Source organism: Penicillium malachiteum (assembly GCF_028827825.1).
Source record: "Penicillium malachiteum strain IBT 17515 chromosome Unknown utg000003l:1.0-4950554.0:1.0-4952489.0, whole genome shotgun sequence".
NCBI lineage: Eukaryota > Fungi > Ascomycota > Eurotiomycetes > Eurotiales > Aspergillaceae > Penicillium > Penicillium malachiteum.
The window spans coordinates 4,651,046-4,665,304 of NW_026643096.1; the positions used below are offsets into that span (position 1 = coordinate 4,651,046).

Here is a 14,259-nt window from a genome sequence, read left to right on the forward strand (position 1 = left end):
TATGTACCATCCGGATTACCCCTTTACTATGAAAGACCCATATGTTCAGCCACAGAAAGTCCTACCACTTCCAAACTTTACCAATGGATACACAAGGTTTGAGGGATTTTGCGAGTATATGTTTCCTAAAGGCCCGGATGATAAAGTCTTTTGTATAACTTCCGACATAGAACACTGGGTTAACGATTACTATGGATCTCCAGAGGACATCGAAAACAAAATAACTAGGGAGCAGAAGCAAGCTATACTTGACTTTTTGGGGGATTGGTGTCTCTTCAATGACTGGGACTCGCTGATCGCCACATTTCCCAACCAACGCTTTCGATTCCATACATTCACCCAGGCCGTCATCATGAAGGATATCTTTCAGAGTCTTGTCGAGAATCCGTTCTACTACATGGACTTGGATACTCATTGGGATGGGCACTCAGCAACTCTTCCTCCTACATATGGAAAGGAGCTATATCAATATTGGCAAAAGCTTCTTTGTGGTGAGTTATGTTAGTAATATTATCATAATGCCTGCTAATTTCTTTATCCTCTAGTGGATGAGTTAAGTGCCGAGAAGTGGCGTATTTCCACAGTTCAAATGATGAACAGGTATCTTGAGCCTACTGCTAGGCCAAAAACAGACCCCATATGGCCTGTTGAGGCATGGGACTGCACTACTGGTATAAGGAGCTGGAATATTAGGCAGAGGTATGTAAATCAGTTGGTTCGCAACATGCTGGATCGATCCAGTCTCATTTCGCCTATGTTACTGGACCACGATCCCAAGAAGGAGCTAGACAGCGAGCACCCCTTCCATCGGGATGGACTGCTGCGTCGATGCTATGAGCAGGCCTGTGACTTTGCTGTCCAGATGTGGGTCAGGGATGAATCCATGATCCGTTTTGAGGACAAAATTAACAAGATAGGTCCATACACACTACCAAAATACCCTGACGGGGCGGGCACGCGTACCACAAAAAGATGGTGGTCCGGCGGGCATGATGGCCATGATACTCTGTTCGATGGTTTAACCGGAGAATTACACGAAGGACGAGAAACTACAATGATTTTGTGGCCTGCAATCTGGGATGTCTATTGCAGACACATCACCGTGCCTCCTCGGAGCCTAAACTCGTTTTTTTCTAGGCACGGAGGAAGGAGTAATCTTGAGAGGGGCAAGGAAGACATTTATGTGGACGAGAGGGACTGGGTCTATACTATCATTGCCTGTGGGTATGTTTATCTTGCAGGCAGAGGGTTCGTGAAGCCGGACGATGCCCCTAGCAAGTGATCATTCAATAATTTCCTGAGTTCTCAAATAGACTGATACGTTGTATACGGTCACCCCCTTCTTTCTCTTCTGCGCCTCTCTGTTTTCTTCTTTTTGTCTGTATTTATGTTCTTGGCTGCGTTATCACTGAGATTGTCGTTTTGAATGCTGAAAGATAGGATGACTCCATATCCTATCCTGGGAGATTGACGGAGGATATTCAATTCTGATTTTACCAAATTCTTGAATTGCATGATTTCAATTTTGTTTGTTCCTCCTTCCCTGAGAACTTTTAGCTGTACCTGGATACCTTGGGTCTAAATTGATACGTAAATTAAGTTGAATAGCTCCAACTTGAAGTCTATTTTAGTCAACCCCTTGCAATGCCTTCTGATCTCGATATCAATGCTGGTATTGTATCCTACCCTCTTCAAGTTCGTAGAATGTACAGCTTGACACTTGGAAACGAAGTTCAAGACTCCATCCACTGTAACGCCAAATTGAAAAAGTGGTTGTATCCTTATTTCAGAGGTTCTGATGGTCTCTAGCCTTTACCTTGAACCTTAAGTTGAATCTACCTACGTATCTTTATAATATATATATGTAGGGCCAAACTAGACTTTAGGCACCATCATCAATACATGCTAGTACTCAAAACCTAGAAAGAAAATTGATTCATTTTCAACCAAGAGTAATACAAGGAAGAGAGCCCTTAACCATGTCAGCCGTTTATATATCCCAAATACCGTGTTTGATGGCAAATACTGTGTGGAGTACGTTAATAACCTGCCATTAGTATTTCGGGGCCTTTGTTTGGTAGTTTGATCGATTACCGTATTTGATGAAATACTACTGGGGGCAAGCTTTATTAATCGAACTTGCAAGACAATTTCTTAATATCAATACAACTTTCAATAATTTTAACTCATCAATTCACATTCCGTACTTAGTGCTAATCAAAAGTAATCTCTAAGGAGGTTCAAGTTTCATTTCAGACTTATTTAACATTCGGGTAGCAAAAAACCTGTAGTCTCCTTAGCAAGGCCCGTCTATATGTGATTAGAAAATTGAATATTACACATATCTTATATTGAAAGTGTTAGATTACCTGTAATTTAACATGTCCCAAATAGGAAAGTCAGGAGGATGCCAAATAGATGGATCCTTCACATATTCGTCTACCTCTCTCCTAATATTTTATGTAAGAAATAAAACTAGAAAAAATTCAAGGGGGTATATAGATAATATATAGAGAGGATTGAAATCAGTTCACTTGCACACACAGATTCTTTTTCAAACCCTCTTCCGAAACACACTATTCCTATTATAATTACTTTACCCCTGATCCCATTTCTTGGAAGTATTCCAATACAGATTTAAATAACAGGAAAAAAAATTGGTTTTGTATTAAGCTTGTATAGCACCCAGAGTTTCTAGAACGTTCATCCTGCAAAGAAAGCAAACAAAAAAGTTTCTGTCTAGCCAGCTGGGCCCCTTCGGAGTAGCTGGCTTATAACACACCTGTGACGGCTTTTGCTTTGTATATGACGGCTGGCAGACGTAGATGTGAGATTATGTGTGAAGGCGTCGTTGAGCTATTGGAAGCTGGCTGGCTATCGCGTGTTGTGTTTAGTCTCAATGTGGCTCGGATCGATCCGTTCCTGGGAACTGATGTGAACCCCCACAAGACCAACAGGATCAGTCACTCCCTGGATCGCCGTCGACCCGTTCCCGTCTAGCGTTATGAAGTCACCTGATAGCCAGCCTGAGAACATACCCCTCCTTTAGCTCAGAGGAGGATAACTTCTCATAAACTACTAACAAGGCGTTTCCCCTGAGATATGGAATCGGTTTCATTCGACGGCGAAAATAATGGGCTTCAAATTGCAAAAAATGAAGGACCCATCACAGCAAATTTTTATCCCTTAGGTGAATTAGGAAAACTGACCATAGTTATTTTAAGGCTGACTGACTAATCGTTCCCTTCCTACCCCTTAGAGCGGCCGGAGACTCCACCCAGCCCACTCTCAACTATCCCATTCCTGCGCAATGTAGACTTTGTGAGTCGCGACAAGCCCCTTCGCCAGATACGCGAAAAATGCTCAGTGCCAGGGTCGAGAATAGCACTGGTCGGTCTTGGCGGGGTCGGGTGAGTGTAGAGCGATTATTCTATATTTTGAAATCATTCTATGTTCTGTTGCTTACAACTAGAAGGAAGTCGCAACTGGCTATCGAATACTCTTATCGCATTCGGACCGAATCGCCGGCAACGTGGGTTCTCTGGGTCCACGCAAGTAACGAAGCGCGGTTCGAGCAAAGTTTACGGGCTATCGCAGACCAGCTGAAGATCCCAGGCCATCTGGATCCCAAAGTAAATATATACAAATTGATCGAAAAGTGGCTGTATGATGAGAAGAAAGGGAAATGGATCTGTATCCTGGATAATGCCGATGACTATGAGTTCCTCTGTTCGCTGCCAGCAGCTGGTAAGGGAGCTCTAGCGAAACCACTTTTGGAATATATCCCAAAAAGCCAAAATGGATCTCTTATTATTATAAGCCGGAGCAGAGAGGCTACACTGAAGATGGTCGTTTATAGGGATTTGATTGAAATCAAGCCGATGGAATAGCTCGAGGCGCTAGAACTTCTCCAAAAAAGGCTTGAACAGCCAGGGGAAGACTAAGACTGTCGAAAGTTAGTGGAAGAGCTTAACTTTATACCGCTTACGATCGTCTAGGCTGTGAGTCATATTAGAAATCGAGCCCCTCGCTGTTCGGTATCACTATACCTTAGAGAATTCCAAGTAAGTGACTGTAAAGCGACCAAGCTTCTAGAGAGAGAGATAGATTGTTTGGATCGGGATTGGGAAGTAAAGAACTCTATTCTCGTGACCTGGCAAATATTGTTTAATTATATTCGCCGGAAAAAGGTATCCGCGGCAGAACTACTTTCTCTTATGAGCTTCTTCGATCGGTAAGGGATATTGGAGAAGCTTATTCGGCCCTACTTTGAGGCCGGCGGTACCTATACTTCAGAACTCTATAACGGCTTGACTAATGGAGAAATATCTGAATCTGATATTGGACCCGATTTCGAAGATGATATCACAATATTAAGGGACTATTCATTTATATCTACTAACAAGACCGGGACTTCCTTTATGATGCATCGACTAATACAACTAACTACACAAGCATGGCTAAAGTCTTATAAGCATATAGACCAATAGAGGGAGAAATTTATTAGTATTATATACCAAGAGTTTCCCACCGGTGAATACGAAAATTAGGACATATGCCAGGCGCTGTTTCCTTATGTTCGATCAGCAATGTCGTAGCAACCAAAGTCGAAGATTTCTCTGTTACAATAGGCCGCGCTGCTTTATAATAGAGTATGGTATATATCGGTAACTGGTAACTTAGTAGTACTAAGGGAAATGGTATAGAAATCAAGAAAGCAAAGAGCAAAATTGCTAGGCGGTAAGGATGAAAAGGCTATTGAAAGTATAGCGATATTGGCAGAAGCCTACTCACTTAAGGGCTGGTGGAAGGAGGCCGAGCAGCTCCAGATGTAGGTAGTGAAGACTTGTCAGATAAAGCTTGGTGTGGATCATCCGAACACTGTGACTAGCATAGCTAAGCTGGCTTCAACGTTCTGGAATCAGGGCCGGTGGGAGGAAGCCAAGCAACTCCAGGTACAGGTCATGGAGACTCGCAAGACGAACCTCGGCGCAGACCATCCGAACATATTGACAAGTATGGCCAATTTGGTATTAACACTCTGGCGCTAAGGCTAGTGGAAGGAGGCTAAGTAACTTAAAGTGAAGGTCATAGAGAAGAGTAAGATGAATCTCGGTGTAAATCATCCTGCTATATTGATAAGTATGGCCAATTTGGTATTAACATTCTGGAATCAGGGCTGGTAGGAGGAGGCTGAGCGGCTTAAAATCCAGGTCATAGAGATGAGTAAAATGACACTTAGCATAGAGTATCCTTCTATGCTAACGAGCATAGTAAACCTAGTAGTGACATATATGAACCAGGGCCGGTGGGAGAAGGCCAAGCAGCTTCAGGTGCAAGTGATCGCGGTGAGCAAGATGAAGTTTGGCGTAGACCACCCTTCTACCTTGGTGGACATAGCCAACCTGGTGTCGATATATAGGAATCAGGGCCGGTGGGAGGAGGCCGAGCAGCTCCAATTGCAGCTCATAGAGAAGAGCAAGACGAAGCTTGGAGTGGAACATCCAGACCTGCTAGCTACCATATCAAACTTAGCGATAACACTATTGGATCAGGGTCGGTGGGAAGAGGCCGAGCAGCTTAACCTGCAGGTGATAGAGACTCGAAAGAAGGAGCTGGATGTGAACCATCCGGACACACTGACAAGTATGGCTAACCTAGTGTTGATATATTGGAACCAGAGCCGGTAGGAGGAGGCTAAGTAGCTCCAGGTGCAGGTGATGGAGGCGAGCAAGACAAAGTTCAGTATGGACCATCCTTTCACGCTGACCAGCATGGCCAACCTTGCTTTCACCTGGAAATCTTTAGGTCGTAATGCTGAAGCCATCGAATTACTTCGAACTTGTGTAGCCAAGCAGAAACAGATACTAGGCCAGAGCCACCCAGACACTTTATCTCATTCTGAAATTTTGCTGGAATGGGAAACGGAGGTGCTGAATGTCAATGCCTGAGGTAACTAGATGCTTGAATACAGTAGAGTTTGAAAATAGTGTACCGCTTGGACACTTGCGCTTTGTTTCCTGGCTCATACCTGAAATGAGTTTAGTCTTTACATGGACAAGCAGTAAGGGTTGTCTTAAAATTCGGCCAAGTTAGCGTAGGCCCCTCTCGGGTACAAGCCGAGAAACAGAGTTTGATTCCACTGTACGATATATGTCCAAAATACAATATAAATTCACTTGCTAACTTCTCGAATTAATACACCAGCATGTCATGCTACGCTTCAATCCGAGGAAAAGGGCTTCGCATCCGAGCTATAGTGGGTGTTGATACTAAGGTCACGAGCCAAGGGATGGCGTCATTACTGTAATAATGGTAACAGAATTTCATGTTATTTATCCGATCTAGTCTTTTATGACGCTGTCTTTCGGTACGATTCACCCCCTTGAAACCAGATTAAGGTGTTACAGAGAAGGGTTTGAGAGCGAATTTCTCTATTAAAGTGGTGAAACTGATTTCGATCCATGCTGTGCACCATGAATCGAAATCAGTTTCACCAGTCACACACGGAGATTCTATCTCGAACCCTCCTTCGAAACCTACCATACCTATTGCGGTTACTCTACCCCTGACCCCGTGTCTTGGCGGTATTTTGATACAGGCGTAAATAACAACATAGAAATGGAGTCTGTATTAAACTTGTATGGCTTTAGTAGCTACTAGAATGTCGATCTTACAAACAAGGCAAACAAAAGGGAGAGCCACACGTTGTTATCTTGGGAGCTGGATGCTAGTACCCGCCTAGGCGGCGCTACCCCAGACCACGTTGTCCCGGACTCCCACACCATGACATAGGAAAAATTTCAATCTAAGATGAATCGGCCGCATCACTATGAAGAAATCACTAACAGCTCATACACCAGGGACTAAGCCTATAAATTATCACGGCCTTCTAGGCGCTTTCAATTTCGAAAGAGGGAAGGAAAAAGAGCGAAGAATCAAAGCGACCTGGCGAATGTCAAACTTGGCATTCATTAATACTAGGATGGTGGAAGACCAGGCGGCGGTCTCGAGAAGCTGATGACAATGACCTTTCCCGAGTCACAGCCGATGGCAACCCTCGCCACGGTCGATGACGTTTGTATGGACTGCCAGATGGTTGAACTCAAAGTGTTTTGAAGGTCGGTATTCGGACGGCAGCCACAGCACCTTGTGTCCATCCCATGTAATCCAAGTCCTGTCGGGGTTCAGACTGTACCCACACTGTCGAGCTTTTTGAGGCTGAGACTGGATTGGGCTTTTAGTGGAGGCGAGTATCTACCTTGATACAGCCAATATTGGTGAACAGTCCAGTAGCGTTGAACGAAACGGAATAAACAGTGCAGTGGCCCTCAAGCGTGCGTTTGACCTCGCCCGTTGCTGCGTCCCAGAGCTTGATTGTTTTGTCATCTGCCGACGCTATGAGCTTCCCATCGGGCGAGAATGCAAGAGACCGAACAAGATGGCCATGGCCCTCGAGCGTATTTTGACCTTACCTGTAGCTGCGTCCCAGATAACTATGATTTTTTGGGCCAATCCGGAAGCTATGAGCCTCCCATCAGGCGAGAATACAACCGACACGACCGCATAGTCGTGGCCCTCGAGCGTGTTTTTGACCTCACCTGTGGCCGCGTCCCAAACCTTGATAGTCTTATCGTCCGATCCCGATGTTATGAACTTTCCATTGGGTGAAAATGCGACTGACACGACCGCATTACGGTGGCCCTCGAGCGTTCGAACTAATGGAATCCAGTGCTTATCTATCTTAAGCCCTGTCAAAACCCATTGTGGCCCCTCTATTTCATAGAGTTCGCGCGTTAAACTGCCAGTCGGACTAAAGAGAAGCGCCGACACATATGTTTGAAGCGGGGCGTTTTTGATTACCAGTCCGTTGTGGAGAAGAAATCGATGCGCGTCTAGTGTCAGTGAGAGTAGGTTGGACTCGCTGAACATGGTCTGTAGTATGTCTTAGAGAATGTTTGTTTATTACTGTCGAGGTGCGAGGCTCACCTTCAGGAGTCTTTCCAACTTTCCCATAGCTATTACTGCATCGGATAGCGCCCCTATCAGACTTGAAGCCTCGGCCCAGTGAGGAATGAGCCGCATATGCTCAACAGTTCTCGAATACTTTCGGTATTGCTTGAAATCTCTTCCGGCAACCCGGAGAGCACGCCTAGCTCAAGTATATGAAGTGGGCGATATGCCAGGGTAGCCGCTGACAGAGCGAGCCGACAAACCTTAGGGTCATCCCTTTCAAACCGTTGAATATGATTAATCATTCGGGCATATAGCTCTTCTAAGTCCGTCGGCATCTCCTCGAGCACGCGCAGTACATCCCAACTTCTAGCTCGTTCGAGCTCTTTGATGACGAGGGCCGCCCAGAGGAATGTGTCACCGGCTTTCTTTCGGAGAATGTTTTGTACTTGACGTTGACGTCCATTATTGCCTTGTATTGACTTAAGTCGAAACACTCTATCGTCAATATACACGCCAACAGCATGTGATACATGCTCTGCGTTAGCTTTTAGCTCGAGGCTCAGTCTCGTTTGCGAGTCATCAAGCATCAGCTGTTGCTCAATACCGACCCTATTGCGGCTAGAGACAATCCACCTAACACGTGAAGCGGTCGTATTCTCAACGACAAGCTTCAAAAGCTGGTGTAGGCCAGTTTCGCATTCGTCGAGTGCATCGACCACAATGTATGCTCTCCCTTAACTGGGATCTTGTAACATACTACTAAGGATCGTGGACAAGGCGAAGAACGCATTGCCATCCTTGAAGAGCTTGCGGTCGGAGTGTTCGTATTCCTTATACAGATGTGATGCGAGCGACGGCTCTTGAACGGCGAGGAGGAAGATCAGGCCTCTTAGCACTGCCGTGGCGTTGTTGAGATTCGAGTCGGTTCCTTGGCAGAAGAAGTATGAGAGGACGGCGGGGGAAGTCGACTGCTCTGTCTGCTTAAGCTGAGCAACGTGTCGTTCCAGTTCTTCAACAATACCGATCAGCAGCATAGTCTTTCCCTTGCCGGGGTCGCCCTTGATCCAGAGCAGTCGGGTTTGGTCGTCGTTGCCGGCATGCCATCGTCGGAAATCCTGATGTTCGAGAATCCATTTGTACGAGCCCTCCAGCAGGCCGCCTTTGGTGTTCTTGATGCGTTCTTTATCATGGCAAGGGTTGGATAGGCGCAGGTACTTTAAGCAGTTATTGTCACGCTTATTGCTGAAGATGAGGGACCCGTAGTTGAATGCAACTTGGATGCCCTGATTGACACCTCCCGTAAAATTCGCGGTGTTTTGCGGGGTCATTGTCGATCTGCTTTGAGCTGGGGTGCGGGGTGAAAGTTAGGTTAACGTTACAAGACGGGCTAGGCAGCATCGGGCGGCATGGACCGATGTCCCAATTCGCGACATGTGTATCATTGGGAACACAGCCCGTCCGCATATGAGCCGCGTCTGCAGGTGAACCCACAGCTTGAGCCCCCAGAGTCGCGTTTCGTAGTTTCCACAGCTGGGTCAGAAGGCTGGCAAGACGGTTTAAGCAGTGCCACTCAGTCGCAAAACATCCACGGCTCCGTGATTTTTGACTGGCGATTGTACTCCTCATTGCACGGTGGATCAGCCATTCTCCTAAATTTCTCAATGTCCGCCGTGCCACATATCGCACTTATTAGAAAACTTAGTGGCGCTGGCGACGATTTTGAGAGGGTTCTTCCAGATATGGAGGAGTTGGATGCTAGAGAAGATGGGTCAACACATTTGGGATACCTTGCAGGCTTATGACTCGGCGGGTGATTAGATACACTATGGATCGCAAACAGTTTCACCACTTGTACACAGAAATTCAATCTCGAACCCTTGTTCGAAACACACTAGTCTGCATCCTGGCTAGGGTAGTTTCAAATGTGCTACTGTATTGAAATGTCGAATTGTGGGCGATAATCTTAATACATTACGTGAAACGCGTTTATGTTCTCTCTCCGTAATTGCCTTTTGCGGTACGCTACTCACTTGTGCGCCCTTATATCTCTATAATTAAACCCTTTAATGATCGATATCATTGGTGTTTTCATTTCATATGTACTTTGGATTAATAGGCTTGTATGGCCTTCCGGGCTTCGAGAATGTGGATCTTGCACACAAGGCAAACAAAAGCTTTACCTTGAGAGGGGAGCCCTGAGCGATAGTTATTGCGAAGTAAACTCTAGAGGTTGATGGAGGAGAGCTTTGGCACGGGCAGTGGTCGACCGCTAAGGGGGGGATAGGGAGCGACTCTATCTGCTCACTCTTGCTCAGTGTGCAGGTAAAAATATTTTAGGTGAAAAGCTTGGTATGAAGAATTGCAGGTGACTTAACAGTCTGGCAGTCCTGGGGCCATCTCAAAGCTGAGGACCTCAAAGGAGGTTACAGGATAAATGACGACATCCATCCATCCATCCAAATGTGGTCACTCTTATGCGTTTATCGATGATAGCGATGCAGGAAGTGGCAATATCGCAGAAAGTCTTTACTTTTGTCTGACAATTCAAGATGACTTATTCTTTATTGCTCTCTAAGACTCGCACTTTACAGTACTGACTAGGACAAGAAAGTAAAGTGCATTGATGACAACCACCATAATGAAATGAAGGTCGAGTATTATAATGATAATTAAGGATATCCCCCTCTTGACAATATCAATGTCATCGTACCAATTTTTAATGCACTGATAAGGTACAGTATTACTCACTCTCTTTTGTACATTACTTATACCTCTTCGATTCCTCTACTGTTGCGGGAGAAGTCGCCACGCAGTCCATCGCGTCGCGGGTATTAGTCTATCGCGTTATAACCCTTCTATTAAGTTCAGAGATACTCAGCAGATACGGGGGTATTCATATCTTTTGATAACATGGTTTTATGAAGACAGTAAGGGGCTAACTGGTAAAGTCTTAGATTTGGCAAAGCGATGAGATTTCGACTTCTCTCCACCTATGACCGGTCGGCTGTCCCCCCTTTCACACCCGTCCTCTTTTCCAACACCACCGATAAATCGAGTGATTGACCTGAGCCATAATGGGAAAAGGGCCCCACCTACTACTAAATGGAGGCTTATAAGGAGAGAAAAGGAAATTCCCTGGGGTATTCACGAACCCTCTACGGACGCCTTTGGAACCTTTGGAAATGAGATCCGTAACCAAGGGATTGATCCGCAGGAGGATAATTTACTCTGTGTAAGTAAGTTAACGCACCTACCTAGGGACTAGGAGATGGTTATGAACAGACTAGTGCAACATACTTAGAGTGGAGAAAACCGAAGACTGAAGATGATATAGATTAGTCAAAGCTCGGGGGCTTTTGGTAAAAGGTGCCTAGAAACTAAGGTCTAACTTGGAGTTAACTTTAATCTTCAAATAGAATATTGGACGTGGAGATCAAGCCCCAACGCCCCTTAGATTCAAAAGCGCCTGCGACAGGGTTTCCGGTCTGCAACCACGTCTCGGTGTCTCTCAAGTCTCATTAGGAATTTAGGAAGCTTTCGATTGGGCCCCTTTCAGTATCCCCAGGACTCACTCACCCGCGCTCCATAGACCCGCCCAGGGAGAACCAGATCAGCAGGCTCATCCAACTTCGACGAATTTCAGGGAAGGATATAGTACGCCAAAGCCAAGATACAGTCCTTCCTCCAATAAAGTGAGAAAAATATCTGGGCGAGACGCAAAGGAACAAGGTACATGTCAGAAAGGCAAAAACATATTGAGGCACGGCTTCCAAAGTATCACACAAAAGAATGAATTGGATGTGACGATTATCGAAGATCGAGGAGAAACCAATTTTGATCCTCCTTCTATTATTTTGCCTTTAAACTAGATCATGAGAAAAGACGCATGCAATGCAATAACTGAACCTACTCAGTGGATTTGGGTAATGAAAACATTTTTGCTTGTAGAATCAATATATATAATCAAACTAGGTTACGGGAGATGCATTCATGACCATTTCGGATTTCTCTTTCTCATCCTCAATCTGGTTTGCACCAACATATGTGAATCCCTCCATGGGCTCTTCCATGTCCATACAGGTGTCTTCTTCGAGGGCGTTCAGCGTGGTCTGCTTGTGGTGAATCTCCGAAGTAGGATGCATATGACCCAACGAGGATTCGGGGTCGTCTCGGGGAAACTGTTCAGCATTGAGCTCCGTATCAGGCTGCCACTTTCGTTCTCTATTCACATAGTTGGATCGCGTTTCTTCGATAGTGTGTACATCAAAGAAGTAGCGGCGGAGACTCAATATGTCCTTATAATCCTTACTTTGGCAGCATGGATGCGGGCAGAAGAAGACTATTGAGCTGCTCAGTGCATAAAGATGATCATCTATATGTTTGAGAAGTGTAGGTTTGACCAGCCATTGCTAGAATCTCTCATCTGGTTTCTTCTTTACGTCTCCTAGGCAGAAGGGACAGAACCCAGGGGCGACAAGCGTATATCGGAAGGTCAGAAGGCCACATTAAGGGTACAAGTTATCAAGATGGCTCTGACAATAAGTCTGCCAGTCTGCCTCATCGTAGTATAGTTCCGTATATAGATAGCAGAAATGGATAAAACGATGCTAGACATGCCTATATGCGCGTTTTTCATTGCTATAGCGTTGTTGATATGGAGGACCGCCTAACGATCGCCTTTGATATTAAAGAATATGCTTTACTCGCCCTTGTATCACAATCCTGTTTAAGTTAGTATAATATCTGGACAAAAATAAAACAAACTTACTCTGATATAGGTTTTGAGTAGATTAGATAGAGACCTTCTGTAGGTGATAGTCTAGGATAAAAAACCACATGCTCTGTGGATACACAAAGTACAACCATGTCCTCTAGGCATTGTTGGCCAACTAAACTATCCAGTATGATCTCTGTGAAGAGTGATTCCTTTAGCCATGCACGTTCTGGAAGATATTTCTCGAAGATCCCGAATAATGATGTTCTATCCCGCTTGGTAAATTTATGAATAGAGATATATATATCATAAGCGGAGTCCTACCACTCTTGTATAAAATTTACTTTCCAGGCTAATAAACGCTTGGCCTTTCTGCTATAAAGATTTATACGTTCTGCCATAACATCCTCATATATCTAAGGCTAGCCAGCGATCACAGAGGTTAGATAAGCAATTCTCTGGTTCATAATCTTAATCTCGTCTATCTCTTCAAATACAGCAATAGTGGCTACATCCAGTTTCTGCAGGGCATTAAGGTCCTGATGGTAAGCCATACTTTACTCCATATTGTAGTATTCGTAATCAGGCTCCAGATCATGAATAAGAGCTTGGATATCCAAAGATTTAAGAACAGACTGATATTTAATATATATGTTATGGTTTTGATGGTTAAGGGCCTGGCCTTAAGTAGCCTCTAACGCCTTGGCTAAAGAGTATCAGTCAATATCCTAGTTTAGAATTATAGGAGCTTACAATCAATATAGTTTGCAACATTTACCTAAATTCCATAGACGCACAATCTATCTCTGAAGCACTATCTCTGGGCTAAACTTGTATTGTTATACCAGAGAGAGGAGAAGGTTAATACTCTGTTAGGATAAGGCCCTTCTGGAGTCACTATTCTAAAGAATGGAAGCTCCTTTTTATCCTTAACCTACTTAATTATATATGATTCCCTTCCTTCTGGAGGTCTTACTATAAGAACATCTGCCACCGTGTTAAGCCCTTTAAAGGCACTATTGGCGACCCTATATACGATTACCCAGAAGATAAAATTAAGTCTAAGGATTGGGTACTCTCTAAACCAATTTTTAGGCCTTTCAATCCAAGTCAGCATCCTAGTAATAAGGTAAGCAAATTCACTTACAGATATTTATTATCTCGATGGCGCTATCCTTTTAGAAACTTGGAGTCAATCATTACCCAACGCTTTAACTAGCCTTTTCCAGAGCTCTATTTCATATTGAAAGTAAGATGCTGTATAATCCTTATTAGCTTTATTAACCTATGGTCAGAAAAGAGGGATGGATAAGATTAGCGGTGAGGATGAAGTTTGTTAGATCGAAACAGACCTTATAGTAAAGGTATTTATTAGAGTCATGGTATAAGCTTAATTCTATGATAGCACCTGCTCTAGAACCAGAGTCAGAAAACAACACGAGGGAGCTTCCTGTCTATACATAAGCTTGCTTATGTTTATAATCATGCCAATCATCCCTAAATAGATCACAAAGAAGGTATTTAATGTCTTTAGCCATGACCATAAAGCGTTCCCACAGTTTGGTTCTCAGTCTATATTTAACAGTCAG

The 14,259-nt window shown here is 44.4% G+C and overlaps 8 protein-coding genes across 8 annotated transcripts; 5 read left to right on the forward strand and 3 right to left on the reverse strand.

Annotated features, from left to right (window-relative positions):
* Window positions 1–352: 352 nt before the first annotated feature.
* Window positions 353–1,282, forward strand: N7483_008024 (uncharacterized protein; the record flags this gene model as incomplete). Its single annotated transcript, XM_057091461.1, has 2 exons — window positions 353–491; window positions 546–1,282. 2 exons carry the CDS (start codon window positions 353–355, stop codon window positions 1,280–1,282), a joined length of 876 nt encoding a protein of 291 aa, XP_056946202.1.
* Window positions 1,283–3,102: 1,820 nt separating this feature from the next.
* On the forward strand, window positions 3,103–4,490 carry N7483_008025 (uncharacterized protein; the record flags this gene model as incomplete). The annotated part of the gene is made up of 5 exons (XM_057091462.1): window positions 3,103–3,190; window positions 3,260–3,410; window positions 3,473–3,851; window positions 3,999–4,190; window positions 4,251–4,490. 5 exons carry the CDS (start codon window positions 3,103–3,105, stop codon window positions 4,488–4,490), a joined length of 1,050 nt encoding a protein of 349 aa, XP_056946203.1.
* A 65-nt stretch (window positions 4,491–4,555) lies between these two features.
* Window positions 4,556–5,051, forward strand: N7483_008026 (tetratricopeptide repeat protein; the record flags this gene model as incomplete). The annotated part of the gene is made up of 3 exons (XM_057091463.1): window positions 4,556–4,621; window positions 4,707–4,831; window positions 4,892–5,051. 3 exons carry the CDS (start codon window positions 4,556–4,558, stop codon window positions 5,049–5,051), a joined length of 351 nt encoding a protein of 116 aa, XP_056946204.1.
* Window positions 5,052–5,105: 54 nt separating this feature from the next.
* On the forward strand, window positions 5,106–5,690 carry N7483_008027 (uncharacterized protein; the record flags this gene model as incomplete). Its single annotated transcript, XM_057091464.1, has 2 exons — window positions 5,106–5,156; window positions 5,187–5,690. 2 exons carry the CDS (start codon window positions 5,106–5,108, stop codon window positions 5,688–5,690), a joined length of 555 nt encoding a protein of 184 aa, XP_056946205.1.
* Window positions 5,691–9,362: 3,672 nt separating this feature from the next.
* Window positions 9,363–9,758, forward strand: N7483_008028 (uncharacterized protein; the record flags this gene model as incomplete). The annotated part of the gene is made up of 1 exon (XM_057091465.1): window positions 9,363–9,758. The coding sequence occupies one exon, from the start codon at window positions 9,363–9,365 to the stop codon at window positions 9,756–9,758; it is 396 nt and encodes a 131-aa protein (XP_056946206.1).
* A 2,166-nt stretch (window positions 9,759–11,924) lies between these two features.
* Window positions 11,925–12,276, reverse strand: N7483_008029 (uncharacterized protein; the record flags this gene model as incomplete). The annotated part of the gene is made up of 2 exons (XM_057091466.1): window positions 11,925–12,177; window positions 12,266–12,276. 2 exons carry the CDS (start codon window positions 12,274–12,276, stop codon window positions 11,925–11,927), a joined length of 264 nt encoding a protein of 87 aa, XP_056946207.1.
* A 365-nt stretch (window positions 12,277–12,641) lies between these two features.
* Window positions 12,642–13,224, reverse strand: N7483_008030 (uncharacterized protein; the record flags this gene model as incomplete). The annotated part of the gene is made up of 4 exons (XM_057091467.1): window positions 12,642–12,678; window positions 12,725–12,990; window positions 13,015–13,086; window positions 13,108–13,224. 4 exons carry the CDS (start codon window positions 13,222–13,224, stop codon window positions 12,642–12,644), a joined length of 492 nt encoding a protein of 163 aa, XP_056946208.1.
* Window positions 13,225–13,484: 260 nt separating this feature from the next.
* Window positions 13,485–14,051, reverse strand: N7483_008031 (uncharacterized protein; the record flags this gene model as incomplete). Its single annotated transcript, XM_057091468.1, has 3 exons — window positions 13,485–13,604; window positions 13,647–13,788; window positions 14,023–14,051. 3 exons carry the CDS (start codon window positions 14,049–14,051, stop codon window positions 13,485–13,487), a joined length of 291 nt encoding a protein of 96 aa, XP_056946209.1.
* Between the last annotated feature and the right edge of the window lie 208 nt (window positions 14,052–14,259).